Raw genomic sequence first — 25,981 nt, forward strand, 5'->3', positions numbered from 1 at the left:
CAAAACCCATACAGCGCTGTGATGCGTAGAGCCTGAGCTCTGACGTCATTTATAGCATGTTACTCTACATCCACTGTGTTCCAATTTAGGCGCTTATTAGTGCCCAAATCTGCCATTTCCAAGCCGTATACAAGTACAAGTGTATTAACTTACGTGAGCTGCATCTGAAGTTGGATGTGTTCATAGTCACTTCAATGTAAACAAGCCCCTTTCTGATTCGAAACTGCGTGCAACTTTTCATGACGCGGCCAGGAAATGGGTCTATATTGATGTTGTTCAGATGGGCTTGGTTCACTTGAGATGATACACCACTCCAAGACATGCCACAGGGGGGCAGTGTAGGCGCCGAATTGCGAGTGTGCAGGCCGTCAAATAAAAGGCACTCCTTCGATATAAAGTTATTTTTGTCGAAAATTAAAACTTGTCAGTTTGCCACTTTCATGAGGTTAGAGTAATAACATGTTCAACTACTTAAGACATTGGCTATAATCTAGGTTGTGCCGTTAGATTTCGAGAAAAGTAACAGCTAAGGCAGAATCTTTTGACTTTGAATGAGAGAACCTCCTGGTCCATTTGGTCTGTTTCGCAAGCGTTCCAGGAAGTCTTGCGATGTTGTGCCTCTGGGTTTAGAAACTCTGTGATACTATCTGTCACGTTTTGGATCCAAAATATCTGGATTGCGTTCACTGTTCACTGGGGGGAGACAGAGGTCCAGCAGTAAGTTATACCGTCTGGTATGTGTTTTCACGAGACCCACGATGTACTACTTGTATGTGTTTTCTTACTGTATGTATAATTAATATACAATTACAGCTAATCTCCCCCTCTTTATGAGGGTGAGGAGTTTCATAATAACCCTGGCCAGATTTAGCTGATGCCTGAATGATAGTAGGCATGGACACTAAGTGGTGTGGCGCTTCTACAATACGGAGTGCTAAGTCCCCCAGCCAGGAAGCCACTGGTGCATGTCAGGACAATAATTACCCCCAGGATTAGAGAGGTCTGGATGGGGGACTGGTGGAATGGAGTCTTGGGCTGCTGACACAGGGAAACGTGCACTGAGAGCCAGCTATGTGTCCATAGAGTGTGCCTGTGGAAATTAATTTCCACCTGCCCTGAATACCTGCATGTGACGCTGGGGTAACTGTGACACCGTGACAGCAATGGGACAATATAGATCCTTTGAATCAGTATGAATCGATATGTTTCTATTTCTTAGATGGCATTTGTTGGCCATCTGAAGGTGATCGTCATTGGATGGGGCCAGAAAAGTGTGTGTGTTGTGCACGCATGTGTGTGCGTGTGTATGTGACTGTGACATGTGTCTCCTCAGATCACGAGGGTCTGTAAGGAGAGGGCGAGATTGGCTACCACTGGAGTGACGTTCGTTCATTTTATATCATTCATATAAAAGTACCGGCTGGCAAAGCTCATGACATCTGAGGGTGTGAACGACAGACAGGAGTAGGGAGGGTCTGCGCCTGGCGCCTGTACAGTACTTAGCAGAGTGAGAGAGGGAGGGGAAGTGCAGTGCCTCCTAGACTCTCCAGGCTAAAGAGAGCCTAGGGGCAACAGGGCAGCCTAAGGGGCAAAAGGACTGCCTAGGGGCAACAGAACAGCCCTGTTAGGCATGGCTCTGTTTCTGGGTGGCTCCCAGGCCATGGGGACCGCGGGGGCCTATTACTGCTTGATCCGGAGGAGGTTCAAGAGGAGGCGCAAGAAACGCTCCGAGCGCAAAGGTACTCCGCTCCAGGATAGCTCGGAGGGATAGGCTTTGTGTGTGCGTGGAGGGGAGTGCTCGTGTGGGCTTTGTGTGTGTATCTGTAGGTCTGGGGTTTTTGTGTCACTGTACGTCACATTGATGGATTGGTTGATTGACTAATGCAAGATTTGCTCTGGTGTGCTTGTGTATTTGGTTACAGAGTTGTGAGCGTTATCACTGCGTATGTTGTCTCTGAGAATGATGCAGGCAGTTTTCAGATATTGGAAATATGTCATTGAGTTTGTGATAACAATATGAGAATTCATGCATAGAAATGTACACTGCTGTGTGCTTCAAATGCATGTTAAACGTTTTTGAGGCAAACCTGTATTTGTAGTAGAATAGTACTACTTTATTTTCCACAGAAACATGTATTTGTGATGTCGTATTTGTGTTCGAAGGATCAAGAACTGTGTTTATATCACATGCAATCTTCCAAGAGTTTTCACCCTTTAAACAGACCTATAGATATCATACATTTAACTCTGAAGCCTACTGTCAGTGCCACTCAGACTTCACACACTATATACAGTACGCATGATGTATTCTGTCATTTTCTATGACAGGATACAGGCTCAGTTCCGTGCCCGTTGCTTTGGGTGATGGCAATAGGCAGATATATTCACTTTCAAATTAACTTTCTGCAACGATGGGGGAACCGGTAGTCTATTGCAAGGCGAGCAGATAGGAGTTTCAATTCTGAGAGGTGTCCATGCGGGAAGCATAAACCCTCCTTCCACTCCTGGGCTTTGATCTCTGGAGCGTGGATACAGCATGGCGATAGGCAGTTTTGTCTCTTTGCGTACTGTAACGTGTCCCCGTCATACACAGTCTTTGAGATCCAAAGTTCTACTAGAGAAAAAGGGGAATCTGAAAGGAGATTAGGAATGTGATGGTTAAGTAAAAAATGATCTGATATGTTGATTTATAAAAATACAAATAACAAAAAATCGAATAATATTCCTGAAGTGGATGGACTATGTGTACTTGTTTCTTCAGTTTTCCCCCCCCCTATATAGAGTCTGGAAGGTATAGAAAGAAATAGCAATAGCGTCTCTCCGCCATGCGTCGTTGGTCAAAGCCTATGGGGAAATGAATGGGTTTTATGGAGGATTTAAGGTCTATGGTAAACACAGGCTGAGATCGCATATGTTTTGTTCTATCAGATAATCTTCATCAGCTAACGTCACTTTTTGTGAATTTTTAAGCATTTATGTCGTTTTTTAAAAGCCCGCGAAGAACATAAAGGCTTCGTAATTCATAAAGGTCATGTTAACTGACTGATATTATCTCACAGAACAAAACGTATAAGATCTCCTAAGCCTGTGTTAACCCTCAGACCTTGTTTTTGCCATTTATCCCAAAACCCCATTCTTTCTCCATTCATTTTCCCCATAGGAATGGCTGAACGAACCAGAGGTAACTCATTTCTGTTTTTTAGGAAAGGGAAAGAGGGATACCTAGTCAGTTGTACAACTGAATGCCTTTCTGAATCAGAGAGGTGCGGGGGGCTGCCTTAATCGGCATCCACGTCTTCGGCACCCGGGGAACAGTGGGTTAACTGCCTTGCTCAGGGCTACAAGCTGGCGAGCGCTATAGACAATGTCTAACTTTATAAGAAACAAGATGAATCTAGTTTGCCCCAGTCTTCCAATGATTTCTTGAAGTGCTTGGTCTGACTCCTCAGAGCTACGTAATCTGTTGATGCATTATGAGGAAGGACGCCAGTTGGGATTATAACATTGTTGCTATAATAGTCTGTCAAGAGGTAAACAATGAGCTGCCACCGTGGCATATTAATCATATGAATTAATTAAAGGGAAGTTCAGCAGAACCTTTTAATTATTAGACACGTTTAATATGCTGGCATAAAGCAGCCTCCCGTGACTGAATGAGTAAATCAAATCTATTGTAGTGGAGCATTTAGTAAGTATATTTGGGACTGAAGATATTGTTGTCTCTCAGAGCATTATCTGTAATGTGCTGTGCTGCCTGCTGAAGTCATTTTTGTAATATTCTCGCTTCGTTGGGTTTAGACATGATTGTCAATGGCTGCTAATATTTCAATGGCTAAATAACTCTGAAGCTTACTCAGTCCAACCCTCACATATTTGAATGCGGATTCCCTGTCTTCGGGAAACACAAGCAATTACTTGTCTCATTCTGTCCCAAGTATAAAATACATGAAATTAGCTGTAATCCATTGTAAAAACAACGTAAATAGTTTTTTTAAGTATTGCGAAGATTTTTTTCCAGTTTACACCCTGCACACTGGGAAGTTATACGTACCATCATTTTCTGTAATTTCCGCTGTACCTTCATGCTAACTGGTGTGCTGCGAGGTGAGGTGAGGTGAAGTGTGAGTTTAATCTACTGGGGGAGGAAAGTGAATTCCAGACAAGGTAAACGGATGGATTTGCGCTGTGAGGCGTACACGGCTGCTCTGTGAGACGTACCTGGCTGCTCTGTGAGACGTACCTGGCTGCTCTGTGAGACGTACCTGGCTGCTCTGTGAGACGTACCTGGCTGCCCTGTGACGCTAAAGGATGTGTCTGTCTAGTCTGCCTGAGCCGTACGTCATGAATCTCTGTCAGACATAACAGTATCCTCTTCTCTGATAGGTTGATAGTGATACTTGACGGTGGCTCTGCTGTATCCAGATAATCCTGGTCTCCAGTGAACCCTAAAATAGCTGCGTTCCGTTCTAGGTTGTTCTAGGTATATGATTTAATGAACATATGTTGTATTTGGGCTTTGGTACCACCGCCACTATAATCAGTGGTGTAGCGGTGCCTGGAGAAGTGGGTATAGCCCAATTTTGCACACACAAAAAAAAAATCTATCGGTCCACCCAGCGAAGGAAAGTGTGACAAATTGTGTGAGAAATGGTGACATACACTAAATGACCTAAATTGATCAATCCCATATTGGTCTCTAACAGTCAGGCCAACCCAAGCTGTACTGTGCAAGTAGGCTAATAGTAAGTCTACTATTGAAATAGATAAACGAGGCCGTTAAGTCAGAAATTCACAGGTTTCACACTTTTTTTAATAGAAAAAGTCCACAACAATGCTTAAACCACATCGGGAGACCACCTTTGAGGTCTATGAAATGTCGATTTTTTGGGGGCGCAGTTACCCTTTAATTGAAGTGTGCAGACACCTAGCACTGTTTGGTTAGCGAAAAAACACTGTGGCATATGAGATAGAGTTTGCAAAACAATTGGCCACTGGATTAATGCAAATAATCATGATATCATTCTGCCAGGTAGGCATAGTCTACTTTGTAGTTAACATTTAATTGAGAAGGTTTTTAGGAAACCATTGTCATCTACCAGAAGACGGTTAGGCCTATCATTAGCATCGCTGTTTTTCCTGTTCCTTAATTGTTTCAAACCCGGACGTTTTACTTCGTATTATTTTATAATCTTACCTTGCGTGAAAGTAGCCTATAGCCAAAATCCCACCGTAGAAATGTGGAAGCAATTATTTTATAAAGACTTCCTCATTTGCATTCTCCTGTTCTATTCATTTTCTTTACACTTCCTTTCATTGTCCAGCAGGCATAGTCCTAGACATATTACCGACCCATGATCGTTGTTGCATCTTTAGATCTACCTTCTATCTACATTTCTAACGGATATTTCCATCTCTGTCCATGAAACCACTTGCGTGTGCGGTGTGCATTTTAGAATATGTGTTTCCTGCAAATTGCATTTTGGAACATACTGCCGTGTGCACATTGCTGCGCTTAAAATGTGAAGAAATAATAGTTTATCGACATTTGAAGCTAAACATTCTGATCTGCTCCGTCAGCCTTTATTAATTGATACGGCGTACACCTCCACTACACTACTTTGATGCGCATCATGAGGCTTAAGAAGTGAGCATACACAATGTCCACTGAAAAATACCTGCGTATACCCTCCACTACACCACTAACTATAATGTTACATCCAGCTGACCCTCTCAAACAGGGGCTACCTCTGCCTCCTCATCCCCCTCCTCACCCCTCTCCTGGCTAGTCGGCCTGTCTGTCAACATTACATCCAGACCGGGTTAATCCAGGAGCCGTGAGGTATGAAATTCAACATCTTCCCCTTCCCCTCTCTCTCCATTCCCTCCCTTCTCTCCCAGAGATAGAGGAGCACCTGGCCCGGCCTTGATGGCAGCGGCAGCGGGGGAAGACAGCGATAGTCATCTGTTGTGAGCTACGGGGGTAGTGGTGCGGAGAGAATGGCTGGGGATGGGAAGAGAGTGGCAGAGCTAGGCAGAGCTAGGAACCTGGAATCTCTCATCTGTCGTATACCTACCTCCTGAGCACCTGGGGGTAAAATGGTGTGCCTCCTCAATGTACGGTGTGGGAGAGAGTACAAAATCACCTGCCTGAGTCTAGGAAGGTAGCTGACTACATGTGACACAGTTGGACCGTTACATGAAGGGCATTTGCACAGTAGCAATTTTCAGCACTGAAGGCCAGGGACCACAGGGCAACCTGTGATGGCGTTAAATGGATTTGATCCGACTGGCTGTCAGCCAGCTGGATAGGAAGGAAGAGGGGCTGCTTGGGTGGGTTGCGGCAAGTTTTCAGGACTCGGGGCGGCTAGAAGAATTTAACAGGAATATTGACTTCCAGTCTGACGTGGTATTCTCCGAAAGATCAAATAATATACACTTGTGATAATGATTGTGTGTTCTGCCTTTGTCCTCATCATACCTGCAGACCAGAGACTGAGAGAGATAAGCCTTATACCTGGTTTACCCTTGAGCATGACAGTGGCAGGCCCCTTTGCACTGCCTAGCCCCGCAGAGGGGACTTTGAGAGGTGATAGAATAGTGTGTGTTTGTGCCTGCGTGCGTGAGTTAGAGAGCGAGAGATGACCGAATACTGTGTATGAATGCCAGGCTGTCATCAGCATAGATCTGGAGACTTCGCTTCTGTTGGAGAAGACCCACAGGGGGGCTGACCCCTGACCCTAGCCCGTTTAAGTGACACTGATTAGCGTGTGGAATATATACAGCGTCCTTATCGCCCACTGCGCCATCATAAAGACTGCATTGGTTCCTTTGGGGAAAAGGGTAAAGGGACTGCAGCCACATAATGTCCTTGAAGACCAGGGGAGATTTTATTAGCTGCGCAGCAATGGCAGCACTGACCTATATTACCCAGGGCTAGCATTCCAGGTGACTACCTCATGAAGCTGGTTGAGAGAATGCCAAGAGTGTGCAAAGCTGTTATGAAGGCAAAGGTTGGCTACTTTGAAGAATCTTGAAGAACATTCTTTTGGTTACTGCATGATTCCATATGTGTTATTTCATAGTTTTGACATCTTCACCATTATTCTACAATGTAGAAAATAGTACAAATAAAGAAAACCCCTTGAATGAGTAGGTGTGTCCTAACTTTTGACTGGTACTGTATATCAGACAGATTGATATATACTATAATGCTTTTTGATTTATTGCAATTCAGTTTCAGCCCATATCAAGGTTGTGATAGGTATACTTTCTTCATTTTAGATTTTCATGTGATTTCGCCCTAAATGTCACATTTCCATCGACTACTGCAACAGTTCAGTGATTTTTTCCATTGGAACTTTCAGGCTAATAGCCACACCATTTGTAACTGACAAACTGAAAAAGGTCAACCAATAAGGTTTGGTTGAATTTGCTTGGTAAAATTTCTTCAAATGGTCTTGGTGTTCAAGGCAATATTATGTTCCAATATGACTTACCCAATTGCATTTTAAGGTCAATAATTGTGGGATTTTAATGTCATTGTTAAATCTTCATTTAGCTCCCTCAGTTTGTACACTATTGCTGATGAAGAAAATTAAAGGAAAAGCTATGAACTAGCCTACTGCTCAGTGCCCTCTCGTTCTGGTAGTTTATTGTGATTCATTTTATAACCAATGAGGTACTACGTACAGTAGGAACTCTGATGATTTGGTTGGAGGTTTGGTCTTCTAGTTTGATACATCTTATGTTTGGATTGTCTCTTACAACCTGTTATAGGAAGGCAAATAAAAAGTAGTGAGGTACAGACAGCTCCCGAGTGGCGCAGTCTAAGGCACTGCATCTCAGTGCTAGAGGCGTCACTACAGACCCTGGTTCGATTCTAGGCTGTAATACAACCGGCTGTGACTGGGAGAACCTTAGGGCGGCGTACAACTGGCCCAGCTTCGTCCGGGTTAGGGTTTGGCCGGGGTAGGCCGTCATTGTAAATAAGAATTTGTTTCTAACTGACTTGCCTAGTTAAATAAAGGTTAAATAAAACTAAAAAACAGAGTCTGTTCCCTCTGTCTGTTCCTTTCAGCTCTCACTTGCCTCTGTCTCCCTTCCACCATCTCATCTCATCAGCTCTCCACGGCACATCGATAAGTCACGCCTGTGGCATGACGGGGCCTGGTCGAGGGTCCTGTCCAGTGTGTCTAAAAATGATATTTCACGGTGAGAAAATGGAGGGTGCGAGAGAGAAATATACGCCGCCGCTGCTGCCGCCAATGTTCAAGGAAGCTTTTTGTGCTGGAAGGCACCAACACCTTATTTCTCCCAAGTCCGCCTAAACCCAGTGGATCGATCCATCTGCGTTAGACCACTGAGGGGTGGCTCTGACAGTTGGTTTCAGAATTCCCCTCCAGCTATAGTACTATTCCACTTCTAGAACCTGAACTTTCCCCAACTTCCATTGATCAATGTGTCCACATGGGTTGTCTGGTTAGCTCTGACACCTCTGGCTGGTGTCTCCCTCACAGCGTCTCCCGTCATCAGCATGAGTTCAGCATTGTTTTCCTCTCTGATGGGATTTGAGTCGGTGGTTTATTGAGGGTATTACCAGCTCTTGACAAGGGTTGATGAGGGTTGACTGCTGATTGAGACCAGTGTACCAGATGGTTAAATACATATTGTGGTGAACTTCACAGTAAAGGCACATCATAACATTACATTTCATATTTCCACATTTTCTCTCCCCAAAAAATTTGAATTCTTCTTTTTCATCACCAGAAAGTGTGGAATGGGTTTATCCTATCTTATCAGGGGACAATACCTCAGATTTTATGGAATATCATTTTTATATTTCCATAATAATAATATTCTTATTTTCTCTTATTTTCATAGGTGTCATCAACAAAGCAATGACACAAGGTATGTAGGGTGCTCATGTTGTCTAGTTTTATGCTACTTTAATGAACTTTATTACAGTCCTGCCATTTCACAGCATGTGTGTGCTCACGTGCAAGCCTGCTTGTGTGTACTGTACAGTATAAGTACATAACAAGATTTGTAAGATATCTTCCGCCTGTGTATCTGTGTGCGGTGGTGCATGAATGTCTATGTATGTCTGAGACAGGAGTGTATTATTTAAAAGGTGAAAAACATCGGGAGACATTGTAACTAGGTGTTGGTCTCTGTGGTCCAGGCTGTGTGAGATACTCTCTGTTTCTCCATAGGGCGTGAATGACAGGCTTCTCATGTATCAGACATACACCTCCAGACTCTCCTGGGTTTCCTATTAAACGCATGTTTACACCACGCAGACAGCATACGCTGCTATAGATACAGAAAAGTTCAATCATGTTTTTAATGTGAAACCTTTTAACATGCATGGCTAACAGAGGCTATACGGGCTGTGGATACAATCCGATGTTGATATCTGTGAGCTTTGACAGTGAACAGAATGCCACTCCAAATCCTTGAAGTCTATCTCCCTACTTCCCTTTTCTTCAAACGTGTGTACACAAACTCACTCACAGATAACTGCTTTTGTTGACATTTTCTCATTCCGCCCCAGCTAATTTCTGTCGCCCATTATCTGGTGAGCGAATGGCAACCTAAGCCTCGGTCTCCGTCAATCCAGCACATACAAAGCAAGCAGCCAGCATTCCCAGCGAAGGCGCCAGGGCTCGGCAGCCTGATAACATTGTCAGTGCTAATGTTCGGGAGGAAGGAGTTGAGTGGCGGCGGGGGTACAAGGCCACTTCTTGTCACGCAGAGAGACGAGATTACACTGTTCAGGCTGAGAGAGAGGCTGGTTTGGTTAACACAAAAGCCAGCTCTGATCTTCGTACAACCAAAGCAGCTTAACAACAAGGCTTTCCTGGTTCTACTTGGTTCACTTATGTGATTTACTTACTATGATGTGCACCATTCACTGTTGTGTGTATAATTCTTGTGTGTCCTCCTCCTAAGACTGTCTAAAACCAAGCTCTTAGAAAAACCCCTGGGAAAGCTGGCTGCCATAAAGAATAAAGTAGGCATATGGTTAACAAAAGCACTCTGTATGTAGCACTGTGCAATACCATATGTGTCAAAGAAAGGAAGGTAAAGACCCTCTTCTCAGCCCTGTCCACCAGCTCCTAGCACTAAGAGCAGTATTCATATCCTGCTGATTTCCTTTCCTGGAATGTGCATTGACCACCCTGCTGATTCTGGTTGTTGTTGTTCCCCTACATGGAATATTAGCTCAGCTATGGCCCCTAGCAGTCTACAGCTATGTATGTGGCCTAGGGGAAATATAGCAATAGCCACATTACCACACCATATGCTTATTGCTATGGTTCTGGTTCTGGCCAATTCAGTGGCCTGCTGTGCTGAGAGCTGTGCAGCACTAGTGCTGTCCATGGTGCTGACAAAGAGCTACTCAACAAAAAAAGAAGCGTCCCTTTTTCAGGACCCTGTCTTTCAAAGATCATTCGTAAAAATCCAAATAACTTCACAGATCTTCATTGTAAATGGGTTTAAACACTGTTTCCCATGCTTCAATGAACCATAAACAATGAATGAACATGCACCTGTGGAACGGTCGTTAAGACACTAACAGCTTACAGATGGGAGGCAATTAAGGTCACAGTTATGAAAACTTAGGACACTATAAAGAAGCCTTTCTACTGACTCTAAAAAACACCAAAAGAAAGATGCCCAGGGTCCCTGCTCATCTGCGTGAACGTGCCTTAGGCATGCTGCAAGGAGGCATGATGACTGTAGATGTGGACAGGGCAATAAATTGCAATGTCCGTACTGTGAGACGCCTAAGACAGCGCTACAGGGAGACAAGACGGATAGCCGATCGTCCTCGCAGTGGCAGACCACGTGTAACAATACCTGCACAGGATCGGTACATCCGAACATCACACCTGCGGAACAGGTACAGGATGGCAACAACAACTGCCAAAGTTACACCATGAACGCACAATCCCTCCATCAGTGCTCAGACTGTCCGCAATAGGCTGAGAGAGGCTGGACTGAAGGCTTGTAGGCCTGTTGTAAAGCAGGTCCTCACCAGACATCACCGGCAACAACGTAGCCTATGGGCACAAACCCACCGTTGCTGGACCAGACAGGATTGACAAAAAGTGCTCTTCACTGACGAGTCACGGTTTTGTCTCACCAGGGGCGATGGTCGGATTCGCGTTTATCGTCGAAGGAATGAGCGTTACACCGAGTCCTGTACTCTGGAGCGGGATCGATTTGGAGGGGGAGGGTCCGTCTGGGGCGGTGTGTCACAGCATCATCGGACTGAGCTTGTTGTCATTGCAGGCAATCTCAATGCTGTGCGTTACAGGGAAGACATCCTCCTCCCTCATGTGGTACCCTTCCTGCAGGCTCATTCTGACATGACCCACCAGCATGACAATGCCACAAGCCATACTGCTCATTCTTTGTGTGATTTCGTGCAAGACAGGAATGTCAGTGTTCTGCCATTGCCAGCGAAGAGCCCAGATCTCAATCCCATTGAGCATGTCTGGGACCTGTTGGATCGGAGGGTGAGGGCTAGGGCCATTCCCCCCAGAAATGTCCGGGAACTTGCAGGTGCCTTGGTGGAAGAGTGGGGTAACATCTCACAGCAAGAACTGGCAAATCTGGTGCAGTCCATGAGGAGGAGATGCACTTGTTCAGTTTATGTCTCAGTTGTTGAATCTTGTTATGTTCATATAAATATTTACAGATATTTGTATGACAGTGAGAGGACGTTTCTTTTTTTGCTGAGTTTATATTCCTAATGAAACCTGTTCTGGAGGCTATGGCAGCTACGGCCCCTACCCTTTCTTTAATACCCATCTGGCTCCCTGCGCCTGGCCATTATGACTCTGACACATGTTGAGCCAACAGCCACACAGTTGCCTCCAGCACCATGTTAGTGGAATAGGACGTGGTGCAGCTGGGTGGCTGTAAGGGGTCTGGATGGATGATGCCATTATAGCAAGGTTGGAAATCACTAGCTACAGACACCTTGGTTCAGTGAGAGCTCATTTTGGCGCCGACACATGCTTCATCACTCAGCTAAACTGATCTGTTCATGCAGGGCCAAGGCAATATGAACCATCATAGACCTGGTACTTCATTTAGTATTTGTCCACTTGAAAGTGAGAGCAAACCAAACAAAGATGACATTTAGACAAAGTAATGAGTAAGACTGTAACTTAACCCAGACCTCCATTAATCTTCAGTGATGCAAATATGACGCTTCCTGTCCCTTGACCTCTGACCCCTGTCATGGAAATGCCAGCGATTATCCACAAGGCCACTCTCCAGGAAGTGACCGTTCAGTCACCGCCACCCACAGCCAGGAAAGCAAGGTCCCTAATCCCTAGCTAAGAGTGTTACAGTAAAAACCAGCCCGTCAACGTTCATTTCAGCCCAGAAAGCAGCGATGATAATGATCTGGTAATTCATTAATTATTTCATTTCCTGCCTGGTGGATGACATGTAGAGTGACAGTTTGGGGATTAACCTAACGTGAATAACAGCAGCGTCGCGTCCCTTATCGTCCTGGAAGGCGAGCGCTGCTGTCTCACGGTGAGAGCTACAGTTTAAGACGGGGGGGGGGGGGATGCAAGGGAGGTGATGGCTCTCTGACAGGCAGTCAGGAAGGGGGAGGCAAAAGGGGTATAGGAAGAAATGTGAGTGATGTCATTTAATAGCTTAGACTCAATAAGGTGGCAGTTGCAGAAGCACTGTCTAAATGAATGGTTTCTATTATCTACTCTGCTTTCAGACGACAACAACAAACTTGCCGTTTGCTCCCGATTATTATGGTCTTTTCTCATTGTCATGGAATGAGAAAAGTTGTAAAAAAGCAAAAACTTTTCAGTGTGACATTTTATGTATTCTATATCTAGTGGTGTCAGCACCCTCTCCTTCTTGAAAGTGTCATTACGGAAGTGATATGGAGTCTGTATTCCTCAATCACTCCGTCTGTAGTGGCTGGCTTGATTGGATAGATTCAGCAGGCTGCTTTTCTGTGGGAATGCTTATCAAATGCATCCGCTTCAAAGCAACGGCACCAAAGAAATGCTTCTGCGGCAATCACAGATCACCTCCATTCAATTCCCTCCATTTTCTCTCATCTGCAGGCGGACTTTGCATTTGGTTGCTTTTGAGAGAGAGGACACCAATTATACTGTCCCGGTCTATGTGAAGTATTTATATCAAAATATTATTGTTTCTATTTGAAACCCTCAGTCATTTATTTCCCCCCCCCAAAAATAAATAATGTGTGTCTAGATTACTCCAATAATGTTTTCAAATGGTATGTTTGAGCAATAGGTGCTGCTCTGGTCCTAGTTGGATATATCCACTCTCTGAAACTCTGAAAATGTGCATTCGAAATCTCTGCTTCTTTTCGGCCTATTTACCATAGTCCTTCAAGGGTCTCTCCCCTCTCTTCTGAAAAATAACTGTGTGGATAACACTGAGAGTTTCTGTAACCCGCCAATGCAATTGGTTTATCCCCTCAGTGTCCCTATGAAGTTACTGCATCTCATTCTGTTGACTACTCTTCCCTCTACAGAAGTGCTATGTTGTTATCGCCACACCACAGACCATTGGGGGGGCGGAATACAAATCTAACACCCTATTTAATCCCACAGGGAGAAATAGAGAGAACAGACTACTATCTTTCCACATTTCTTGGCTTTGGTCAAGATAGATTGTGGAGATGAGTATTGGGAAAACGACAGTATGCCCGATACAATACAGCTTGTATTGACTGATGTATAAACTGTAGATTCAATCACTATTTAATTATATGATTTCCCGCAGCAAATGAACATATGCAACAGCTTCCTTAGTGCTCTGTGACTGTGGGGTTGATTGGCTGGAGAAATGACCCGTGTAAAATGGAACAGTAGAGTTAGATTAGCTTGAGGCTGTTTTTCTGTTTTACAATTATTATATTGATTTACTCTTTCTCCTTTCTGCTCCCTCTCTCCCTGACTTTTCGCTCTGTCTGTTTGTGGGTTGATATAGTATCTGAGATTAACACCATGAACGGTAGTTTCCTCCCGATGGCAAGGGTATATCGCTCGGCCCATTGCTTCCTACAGTTGCTATCACTGTCATGCTCATTTGTGCTGTTCACACTTAACTTTACGCTCGGTAGGCTATTTTCAGACATCCGATACACCATTCCATCAGTGTGTTGCAATCTTATATGCTGTCGCGTTGATACTGTATGTTTAACATGGCCGTTTTTTTTCATGACTGTCTGGGGAAATATAATTTAGGTATTATATTTCTGTAGACTTCCTGTGTATTCTCAAATGAACCTCAGAGGCTACTGTACTGTAGAGTGTGTGACCTGCAGCATTTCCCAGAAGTGCTAGTTCAGGGGTTCCCAAACTTTTTTGACCCACGACCCCATTTTCATATCAAAATGTTTTTGCGACCCCACCGAGTTATGTAATCAACGACTAATGTTGACTTTTAAAAATTTGGGCTATGACAGTTTATTACAAATCAGTCCGACAGTACTTTTGACAGTATTTCAATCTGAAGGAAGTATAGTTTCAAGGGACTGAAATGCATCAGAAGGGTATTGAAAAGTTCAGAAGATCATCATGCCATGCCTTTGTATGGTCTTCTGTGTAGAAAATAATGCACCATTCTTTTTCCCCCTGCCTGATTTAGTGTCTGGTCTTGTCCATTCGGAGTCCTGTACGGCTTGTAGAGGGAAACAGAAGACACATACTTGTTCTGAGAGTCTTCTCTTTCAGTGACGGGGCTCATAATATTTTCAAGCTTAAATGGTTTAAAAGTAGAGCCACTTTTGTAGGAAGAAAACAGAAAATTGCTCTGTTTATTACAACAACGTCTACAACCACACCAAGCGTGATTTAATTGATTTCAGTATGGGAAACGCTGAGCTAGTTGAAACCGAGGGATAATGGGACAGATATTAAAGTCACAAAAGACCGCCCAGAACTATATGGTCTGTCGGCATGGACAGGATTAGTCCAGATGCTGAATAAAATCAAAAGTTTGGACACACCAACTCATTTCAGGGTTTTTTTTTATTTTATTTTTTTAATAATTGTAAAGACATCAAAACTATGAAGTAACACGTATGGAATTATGTAGTAACCAAAAAAGTGTTAAACACATCTTGGCCAGGTCGCAGTTGTAAATGAGAACTTGTTCTCAACTGGCCTACCTGGTTAAATAAAGGTGAAATTATTATTATTATTATAATTTTTTTTAAACAAATCCAAATATATTTGAGATTTGAGATTCTTCAAAGTAGCCACCCTTTGCCTTGATGACAGCTTTGCACACTCTTGGCATTCTCTCAACCAGCTTCATGAGGAATGCTTTTCCAACAGTCTTGAAGGAGTATGCTGGGCACTTGTTGGCTGCTTTTCCCACACTCTGTGGTCCAACTCATCCCAAACCATCTCAGTTGGGTTGAGCTGACAGAGCTTGAGTGGATCTGAAGTGAAGAATGGGAAAAACTCCCAAATACAGGTGTGCCAAGCTTGTAGCGTCATACCCAAGAAGACTCGAGGCTGTAATCGCTGCCAAAGCCGCTTCAACAAAGTACTGAGTAAAGGGTCTGAATACTTATGTTAATGTGATATTTCAGTTTTTATTTTTAATACATTTGCAAAAAATTCAAAACACCTGTTTTTGCTATGTCATTATGGGGTATTGTGTGTAGATTGATGAGAGAGAAAAAACGAATTCAATCCATTTTAGAATAAGTCTGGAACGTAACAAAATGTGGAACAAAAAGTCAATTGGTCTGAATACTTTCCGAATGCGCTGTATAGCAGGATACCTCAAGATTCCTTTCGTCTGTCTGTCTGTCTGTCTGTCTGTCTGTCTGTCTGTCTGTCTGTCTGTCTGTCTGTCTGTCTGTCTGTCTGTCTGTCTGTCTGTCTGTCTGTCTGTCTGTCTGTCGGCCCTTCCTTCCTTCCTACAGGTCGAGCTGGTGTGAAGCAGCCCCGTAACCAGCCAAGGTTCTTCACCATGGAGGGAGATGAAGAAGAGAGCATGAGTGAGTCGCCCCCCCCCCACCATTTCACCACTCCGGTCCCTCCACTTGCTGTTATGCTTGTGAAGTGCTTACACACACTAATAATATAATATCCCTAGTAGTGCAAAACTATTTACTTGGTTATATGTTTTCAAATTGAATACTGTTAGCAATAACACAACATTATTGGAAGGAATCCAGAATTGTAGGCCTACAATGTATTAAATCTCCTCTCCCTGATTTGTTTGTGTCGGATTGACCTTGAGAAAGTGTCATCAGACTGTGTTTCCTGGCTCAGGAGGGTAGGATCAGAGTTTAATCTCCCATTCAGGGGGAGATGAGGGGATATCTCCTGCGTTATTTCAGACCATTTTAAGAGACGGATTGTAAGCTTGACCCCCTGCTCCCCTTCTCAAAGCTTCTAAAACCCCACAGAGTACCTCCTCTAGGTTCTGGGAGCAGTTATAGTTCAGCCTTAAACTGCCTGCAACAAGCCTGGGAGGGTTATTGACGAAAGGATTCTCTTTCTATAGTCAAAATACAGGGTTTGGCAACAACAACAACAACAGAATTCCAAGCCCAATGAGGCTGCCTCATGTTGGTAAGGTACAGAGAGAGAGAGAGGGGCTGTATGTATCTATGCCCACAGTATGGAGCAGATGTTGAATTCAGTGCTTTGGCTGGCAGTGCGTTGCCCCAGGACCATCACATAGATCCCATTACACACTTGACAGTTATGATGTTAGGACATGTTATGTGTTAGGACAGCCTTAATCCTCCCGCTTCCCTGTTACACCAAACCCAACCCAGACGGGAGCTCACTTGGATTACTGTGTCGGTCAGGGACGTCCTCGCTGCACAGCACACAGGGAGGGTTGTTGGCAGGCCGACGGGCATACGTTGCCAAGGTTACTCAAGGGCTTTCTGGTGTGTGTGTGTGTGTGTCAGAACTGAGCATGGTTGGCGACGGACAGTGTTGTCATGGCGTGGTCAATCACAACGCTCTGTTGTTCAATAATCTCTCTTTCCCAACAGGGTTGTAATCACAACTCCACTCCTGTTGCGCTGGGCGCTACCAGCATTGTGTTTTTTACACTGTTTATATTTTCTCTTGCATGCTTGTTATTTCCTTTACCGCTATATACTCTGTACACTTTGTTTGATAAAATTATGATATACAGCTTGGTCCAGAGCTAAATTATAATGAAAATAAAATGATTATTTGAATATGTTTTTGACTGCGGTGGTGCATGAAAATCCCAGAAAACACTTGTTTGTTTGTCTCCATTTTGGGAGGTGGCGATATCCTTATTTTGTCCCTCTTCTTTCCAAGCCCAGTTGTCGCTACCTTCTTCTCTCCTGCATTTTGTACAAGGATGTATTTTATCCCTGAGCGCCGAAAGGAGTAACCTATCGAGCTTTTGCTGGAGGATGTTATAAATGAAAATTTACACCACGTTCCATCAGCTTTATAATCAGGACGTGGCGATATGTGTTCCCTCAACCACAGCTACACCTAATTTATTGATACCATGATAAATACAAGCCTTACAGTTAAATTGGTCATGCAGTCCTTCACAGGACGTTTCTAGAAGTTTTGAGAGCCAGTTCTTCAATAACACAGATAATCAGGAGCCGGATGACAATACTGAAATGTTTAGACATTTTTGTGGAGTTACTTTTTTATTTACACTGCCTAGGTCTTTGGTAGTGCTTATTCTGAAAAATACATGAATAAATAAAATCTAAAGATTTTCCTCAGAAATCAGTCCTTTCATCAAGTTTTATTCAGCCCCCCCTTTGATTGTATTGAAGGTTAGTGGTGATACTAATATTACTGTGTATTTAACATACAGTGTTTTCTATAAGGACTACTTATAACTCTTTGAAAATCTAACATACAAAGGAACACACATCACTTGTCCAGTTACAAAGAGAGATAAAGGAATCTCTAAATTTTACATTTACAAGATCCTGCAACGAAGGCGTTGTAAGTTACTCTTTCTGGGCACCGCAGGTTCCAGCAGCACCGACGTTAAGGAAAACCGCAACCTGGACAACGTGGTCTCCTCCTCCAAGGAGGGGTTGGGGGGTGAGGGGGCAGCTCACCTCCCTAATGGGGGCAGTGCAGGTTGTGGAGGGGGCAGAAAGCGTCCCTTAGAAGAGGGTAATAACGGGCATCACAATAACAAGTACAGGCCCAAGAAGCGTAAGAAAATGCCCGGGCCCATTCTGCCCAAAAATGCCCTGATGCAGCTGAATGAGATCAAGCCTGGGCTGCAGTACAAGCTGTTGTCTCAGACCGGTCCGGTCCACGCGCCCGTGTTCGTCATGACTGTCGAGGTCAATGGGCAGCTGTTCGAGGGCTCCGGCCCCACCAAGAAGAAGGCTAAGCTCAACTCGGCTGAGAAGGCTCTGCGGTCGTTCGTTCAGTTCCCCAACGCCTCCGAGGCGCACATGGCAATGGGTCGGACGCTAACAGTCAACACAGACTTTACCTCCGACCAGGCCGACTTCCCGGACATGTTGTTTAATGGGTTTGAAACCCCTGCCCCTACGGAGGAGTCTTTCTACCTGGGCTCTAACGGTACCAATGGCTCCTTCAGCTCCCTGGGACTAGTAGAGTACCCCCTGCTAGCGAACTCTGGTACTACCGGCCTGAGTCAGTCCTCGTTAGGCCTACCACCCACATCCTCCGTCCCAGCCTTCGTCTCCCCCGCTATTGCCAAGAACCCTGTCATGATCCTCAACGAACTACGACCGGGGCTAAAGTACGACTTTGTGTCAGAGAGTGGAGAGAGCCACGCCAAGAACTTTGCCATGTCCGTGGTGGTGGACACACAGACGTTCCAAGGCTCAGGCCGCAATAAGAAGCTGGCCAAGGCCCGGGCGGCGCAGGCTGCTCTCTCTGCCCTCTTTAACATGCAACTGGACCAGACACCGTCCAGACAGCCCATACCCAGAGAGGGCCTGCAACTGCACCTGCCACAGGTAAGAACTACTACTGCCGACAACACGTTCACTCAGAGACTGTTGGATGACATGCTTGTTTCATTTGGTTATTTGAAAAGCTTTACTTTGAATATAAGGCACAGAATAGCACATAGTAAACTCATAACGCAGGACAAACTCCCTCTCCCCATCGGAAATCTTGTGGAGCAGTAGAACAATTGTAGTAGTATGCAGAGACTCGTCTTAACCCTATCTGGGTGGTTTAACCCCATGAAATAAGAGCGCAATGGTCAGATATGTCCGTTTGGTTCATCCTGCATTGCAGGCAGTATTCAGTGTTCACGTCCTATGAACTATTCTCAGTTTAATTGACTTAATGGTTTAACCAGCTCATTATAAGCCTCTGACAGGGCTTGATTGAAAAGTAGACGAGGCTTTGAGAGACAGTGGTGCATTACAGCCTTGAACGTTCCACGTTGCATTGTGTACACTCAAATCTATTTACACATCACTTAATCCCGTACCCCTAATCCCTCCTGCCTGAGATAACGACTGACGAGGCAAGGTCAATGAAACTGCAATCGTAATTAACATCAGCTCCTGAATGCTATTCAAACATACCTATTGATTAGACAAGCTGCCTGCTCCGTTGGCCTGTTTTAGAACAGATCCGTCAATGAAGCGGATGGATGATTTGCGCTGCGGCGTTTAAGCTCCCTGGTGTCTTGTCTGTCACTCATCCCTATCTAAACCCTTTTATCTGCAGTTAGTATGTCTGATCCCTGAAGAAGTAGGCACCTCTAATCTATTATACTGCACTAGCCTGTCTTCTGTTCTGCTACCTGAGCTTCGGTTTGAGAAAGCAGTGTCTCTTAGGGGTACCCTGGGTTGTCATTGCCTCTGTGATTTCTAATGTACACGTTCATGTGGAGGTTTTGGATAGAGTTCCAGTTGATCATAGATCAGAGCTAATATGATAAGCCAGAAAGGTGATCATCATAACGTTTAAACTTCTCCTGGAACTTTCCCCTCTCCTCCCTCCCTGTCTCTGTGTATTGCCTTCTATTCTGTCTGGGTTTAGTCTCTGGTTTTAAGGCCTGGGTTTTTCTTCTGATGTCATGATGCAGAAACCCGGTATCTCATGCTCTGCGTGGTGGTTATTTCAGGTTCTAGCTGATGCTGTGTCCGGTCTGGTAATTGACAAGTTCAGTGAGCTGACGGATAACTTCACATCCCCTCACGCACGACGGAAAGTCCTGGCAGGCATTGTCATGACAACAGGTACTGTTAGAATAACTTTATTTCCCCCCCCCCCAAAGGAACTTTTACTTTAACTTGATTGTTAATCTCTGATTCTCTGTCGAATCGAGAGAGCCCTACTGGTGCTGCATGGATCACAACTGGGGGTTTCATTAGAGACTAATCACAAAATATGTTTGTGTATTTTACATTGTGGAATAGGTATCACTTCACATTTCCTAGTTGATGTTATCACTTCATCATGACACAAGAGAAAAATATGATATACTGTATTCAGTAGACTATGTCGTTCATGTACCATTTTAAACCGTTCTTGTCTCACAATCCACACATCCCACCCAGGCACCGATGTCAAGGAGGCACAAGTGATCTGTGTTACCACGGGGACCAAGTGTATAAACGGCGAGTACATGAGCGACCGCGGCCTGGCTTTGAACGACTGCCATGCTGAGATCATTGCTCGCCGTTCCCTCCTTAGGTACCTGTACACACAGCTGGAGCACTTCCTCAGGTAAGTCACTGTAACCACGGAGACTGGGTTAGTAGAAACTGACTGATCAACAACGCTCCAAGAAAATGCCATTTTACCAGAAGAAACAAATGCCAATGTAGAGAAACGGTTACCCTTTTCTCACCACACATCTGTCTGTCCATTTGTCTGTCTGTCTGCCATAGTAACAACAGAGAGGAGCAGCAGAAGTCGATGTTCACGAGGTGTGAGAACAAGCAGGGCTTCCGTCTGAAGGACAACGTGCAGTTCCACCTGTACATCAGCACGTCGCCCTGCGGAGACGCACGCATCTTCTCCCCCCACGAGGCTGCCTTTGAGGGTGAGACTTCTCCCTAGGTGGCTCTTCTTCTTCTTCTTCTTCTTCTCCATTTTAAAATGCTTCTTCTTCGCCATTTTTAAGGCTTATTTCCTTTCCATGTCATCCACAGATCAGGGAGACAGGCACCCTAACAGGAAGGCTCGTGGTCAGCTGAGGACCAAGATAGAGTCTGGGGAGGGGACCATCCCTGTGAAAGTCAGTAACACCACCCAGACCTGGGACGGGGTGCTGCAGGGAGAGAGGCTGCTCACCATGTCCTGCAGTGATAAGATCGCCAGGTCTGTATCTGTCTTTGACACCACTCCTTGTTACTATGTTTTCATTTTAGCAACCAGTCAAACTATAACCATACAGAAGGTGTCCAGTCATTTTCATGGAATGAAGATTTAAATGTCATATTCAAAAAAACACCAACAATGTAAATCTAGCGTTTCTGCCATTACTGTGAACTTCGTCCCGACTTTTCACAAGTCAGAGATAGCCGCAAAGGCTTTTGCTTGAGCAAGTCGCACGGACAGAAAAAGCCCAGAGAACAAGCCTTGAAGAAACAATCTAACAAACTTTACTGAGATCTAAAGTGTTGTAAATCAACAATATTGTTCATGATTACACACCTGCAGTTTGAGCAGCTGTTACAGTTCCTAGGGCACTCCCAGCAGGGATGCCATTTCCGTGGAGATTAATCAAAGGGCTAATCACGGCTCTAGCATAATCACACCTGTAGCACTGCTCTGTTGGCAGAGTGATTGGGACTTGAGAGAGGGTAGCTAGCCTGAGGAATGCACTAATCAGAATCATTTGAATAGCATCTGACACCAGGCAATAAACACCTTTCATCACTAAAAGTGGAGCTTAGTGTTCGCAAAATAGGAAATGTCCAACTGAGAGGCTATTACATATTATTTTCTTCAACCCAAGTTGCATTATTAGGTGGAGAAAAACAGGGCACAAGAAGACTTTTTCAAATTCAACCTCTGTGTTCAGAATGATCGAAATGTTCAGGGTAAAATCCAAAATGTCAAGAATATTTTTTTACTTAGACTTGGGTCTTATCCGTATCGTGCACTCAGAAATGTCTGTGCTTTGAGGTGGTGAGACTCAAAAGGTCATGTGACTCAAAAGCAGTGGCTCCCTTTGAACACCACCTCTCACTACCGCCCTTCTCTCAGGTGGAACGTAGTAGGGATCCAGGGCTCTCTGATGTGTTACTTCACAGAGCCCATCTACTTCTCCAGCATCATCCTGGGCAGCTTGTACCACGCAGACCACCTCTCCAGAGCCATGTACCAGAGGATCGCTGACATTGAGGACCTGCCTCAGACGTTCAACCTCAACCGGCCACTTCTGAGCGGTAAGGGGTCTGGCTGTCGTCCTACTCATCCTACATCCTGTTCTTACTTAGTTTATGTCAGACACAGCCCCCCCCCCCCCCCCCCCCCCCCCCGATAGTCCTGAAAACATACAGTACCAGTCAAAAGTTTTGGACACACCTACTCATTCAAGGGTTTTTCTTTATTTGTACTATTTTCTGTACATTGTAGAATAATAGTGAAGACATCAAAACTATGAAATAACACACATGGGATCATATAGCCCTGGTCATTGTCCTGTTGAAAAACAAATGATAGTCCCTCTAAGCGCAAACCAGATGGGATGGCATATTGCTGCAGAATGCTGTGGTAGCCATGCTGGTTAAGTCTGCCTTGAATTCTAAATAAATCGCTGACTGTGTCACCAGCAAAGCACCCCCACACCATCATATCTCCTCCATGGTTCATGGTGGGAACCACACATGCGAAGATCATCCGTTCACCTACTCTGTGTCTCACAAAGACATGGCAGTAGGAAACAAAAATCTCAAATTTGGACTCATCAGACTAAAGGACAGATTTCCGCCTGTCTACGGTCCATTGCTTGTGTTTTTGGCCCAAGCAAGTCTCTTCTCCTTTAGTAGTGGTTTCTTTGCAGCAATTTGAACATGAAGGCCTTGATTCACACAGTCTCCTCTGAACAGTTGATGTTGAGATGTGTCTGTTACTTGAACTCTGTGAAGCATTTATGTGGGCTGCAATTTCTGAGGCTGGTAACTCTAATGAACTTATCCTCTGCAGCAGAAGTAACTCTGGGTCTTCCTTTCCTGTGGCGGCCCTCGTGAGAGCCAGTTTCATCATAGCGCTTGATGGTTTTTGCAACTGCACTTGAAGAAACTTTCAAAGTTCTTGAAATGTTCCGCATTGACTGACCTTCATGTCTTAAACTATTGATGGACTGTCGTTTCTCTTTGCTTATTTAACCTGTTCTTTCCATAATATGGACTTGGTCTTTTACCAAATAGGGTTATCTTCTGTATACCACCCCTACCTTGTCACAACACAACTGATTGGCTCAAACACATTAAGAAGGAAAGAAATTCTACAAATTAACTTTTAACAAGGCACACCTGTTAATTGAAATGCATTCCAGGTGACTACTTTAAGAAGCTGGTTGAGAGAATGTCAAGAGTGTGGAAAGCTGTCATCAAGGCAAAGGGTGGCTACTTTGAAGAATCTCAAATATAAAATGACTACATTATTCCATGTGTGTTATTTCATAGTTTTGATGTCTTCACTATTATTTTACAATGTAGAAAATAGTAAAAAATTAAGAAAAACTTTGAATGAGTAGGTGTTTCCAAACTTTTGACTGGTACTGTATATCTCACAAAGGAATCTTTTTATGTCACTTTCTCTTCCCTGCAGGAATAAGCAACACAGAAGCACGGCAACCGGGTAAAGCTCCTAACTTCAGTGTGAACTGGGCTGTGGGAGACCAGGGGTTAGAGGTTATCAACGCGATGACAGGCAAGGACGACTTGGGACGGCCCTCGAGGCTCTGCAAGCACGCCCTCTACAGCCGCTGGGTGCGCCTATACTGCAAGGTAGGATACTTATTAACCCGCACAACAGCTTATATACTCTCAGGTGGCTGTTGCTATGCGTGGCTGGGTAGTTGAGACTTATTATGTTCCAAGAACTCCATTTAAAAGGTTTGACATCGTGTTTGTTCACTTGATTGTTGAATCATTTCTTACCGTGTTTTATTCTTGTCCAATTAAAACCTCGCTCTTCCGGCCTTTAGCTTTCACAGACTCTGAGAATCAAAGGTGCCAAACCCAGCTTGTACCATGACGCCAAACAGGCAGCGATGGAGTACCATGCTGCCAAGCAGACTCTGACCAAGGAATTCCACAAGGCAGGACTGGGCGCCTGGGTCAAGAAGCCTATCGAACAGGACCAGTTCTCACTCCAGTCCTGAGTGGATTGTTTTCATCGAAAGAGAATGACTATGTTGTTCTAAAATGTGTATGGTTGTTGTCACGGGAGGAAGAGGAGGCTCAGATGAAGATACTACTCCTACCAGCTGTTTAGACTTGATTTGTTCTGTGTTTTGGATGATGCTCAGCCAACCCTTGTTTCCTCTCCTGATCACTCCACTTTTGACCGTAAGACATTGAATTTGGTTGAATTTTGTCCGATTGTTTCTCCTCAACGAATCACTGTAAATCTTGTTCTCCGTTATTGTCCGCGTCAACTGAATGATTGTTGTTGACGTTTTGTTAGTTTAATGATGTTTATTCCACTTACACTAGTAACCTAACACGTGACATACGACAGCTGTACAACTGGAAACCTGGGATTTTTTAAACGGATTTTGTTGATACATTTTATAAATCAGTACATGCAAAAATCAACTGAAATCAGTTGGCTATCTACAGACAAACCTTGTCTACACTCACTGTATGATTATGCCAAATATATAGAAGGCTTTCAAGCTCACCTCCCAGTAGTGGTCATAACAATAACTATTTTGCTGTCTTCTTCCTAAGTATTAGTGGTGTGCCCGTGCCTCTTGTCTTGAAGGCTGATGTCCTCTCTTGCACTTTTCATGTGCAGTCTTTTCTTTGTTTCTGCTGTGAGATATAAAGCATTGCACTGTCTGAGGACGATATGTTTGTTTGTTCTTGAATAGTCATAAATACGTGTGCTTTTTGATTCCGAAAATTTGATTGAGAATGCTTTCTATGCTGATAATGACATGTTTTATCCAAGTCTATCTGAAGTAGGCCTAATTAACTTATGAAAAATATTTGATTAATTTTTCCCTTTACAGTGAATGACATAAATTATACTAAAGTACATATGGCCTTTGAAACGTACATTTCTTTGGAAAGATATTCTTGCAGGATGGCTCACACTCTTGTGGTTGCCAGACAGATGCAGTGGACTTTATGTACTGCTTTCTATTTGAACACACAGACAACATTTTGCTATCATCATGTACCATTTGTTGAGAGCTTGACAAAAAAACGACAGAAATTATTTTAGCTTATATTTAGCCATGAGTGTTGAGGTGACTTGAGCTAATTTTCCTTGTCTGTCATCATAAGCCTTCTTACCTCACCAAAGATGATTTCTATTTGCTTTTTGTTTCTTTAATGTGTAATATTTGTTTGTACAAAGGTTCTGGTCACTTCATTTTGATTACTGTGTTGGACTATTTATTTTTAAATGAATTGAAATGGATCTCTGTGTTAATGTAGCAATTTAAAAGTATGAAACTGTAGATAATTTTTGACCTGTTCTGTGTCATTTTTAACCATTAACATCTTACCAAAAAAAGATAATATACCCAAAATGTATTTCTAACAGGCTCGGAAATGTTCATGTACAGTACTTTATCCTAGTATACTCATTGGAATCGGACTTCTCTCGTGAATAAGCCCATTTTGTCATTTTCCCCCTTCTGTGTTGTCACACTTCTCATCCGCACTTGGCATGTTTTCTTATTTGTTTATTTTAAAAAGAGTTGTAAGAATCCACAAGAATCAAGGCAATTGCAGTTTTTGAAAGGGGACCAAGCACAACTTGTGATGTTTAAAAAACAA

General features: G+C 43.9%; 1 protein-coding gene across 1 annotated transcript; it reads left to right on the plus strand.

The window, feature by feature from the left end:
* The first annotated feature begins 1,556 nt into the window (after window positions 1-1,556).
* On the plus strand, window positions 1,557-25,981 carry LOC120033701 (double-stranded RNA-specific editase 1-like). The gene is made up of 10 exons (XM_038980133.1): window positions 1,557-1,739; window positions 15,962-16,036; window positions 18,033-19,006; window positions 20,134-20,248; window positions 20,570-20,738; window positions 20,903-21,057; window positions 21,167-21,335; window positions 22,227-22,408; window positions 23,796-23,974; window positions 24,175-25,981. Exons 1-10 carry the CDS (start codon window positions 1,631-1,633, stop codon window positions 24,349-24,351), a joined length of 2,304 nt encoding a protein of 767 aa, XP_038836061.1. The 5' UTR covers window positions 1,557-1,630; the 3' UTR covers window positions 24,352-25,981.

Source organism: Salvelinus namaycush, chromosome 40, assembly GCF_016432855.1.
Source record: "Salvelinus namaycush isolate Seneca chromosome 40, SaNama_1.0, whole genome shotgun sequence".
In the NCBI taxonomy this organism is placed as follows: domain Eukaryota; kingdom Metazoa; phylum Chordata; class Actinopteri; order Salmoniformes; family Salmonidae; genus Salvelinus; species Salvelinus namaycush.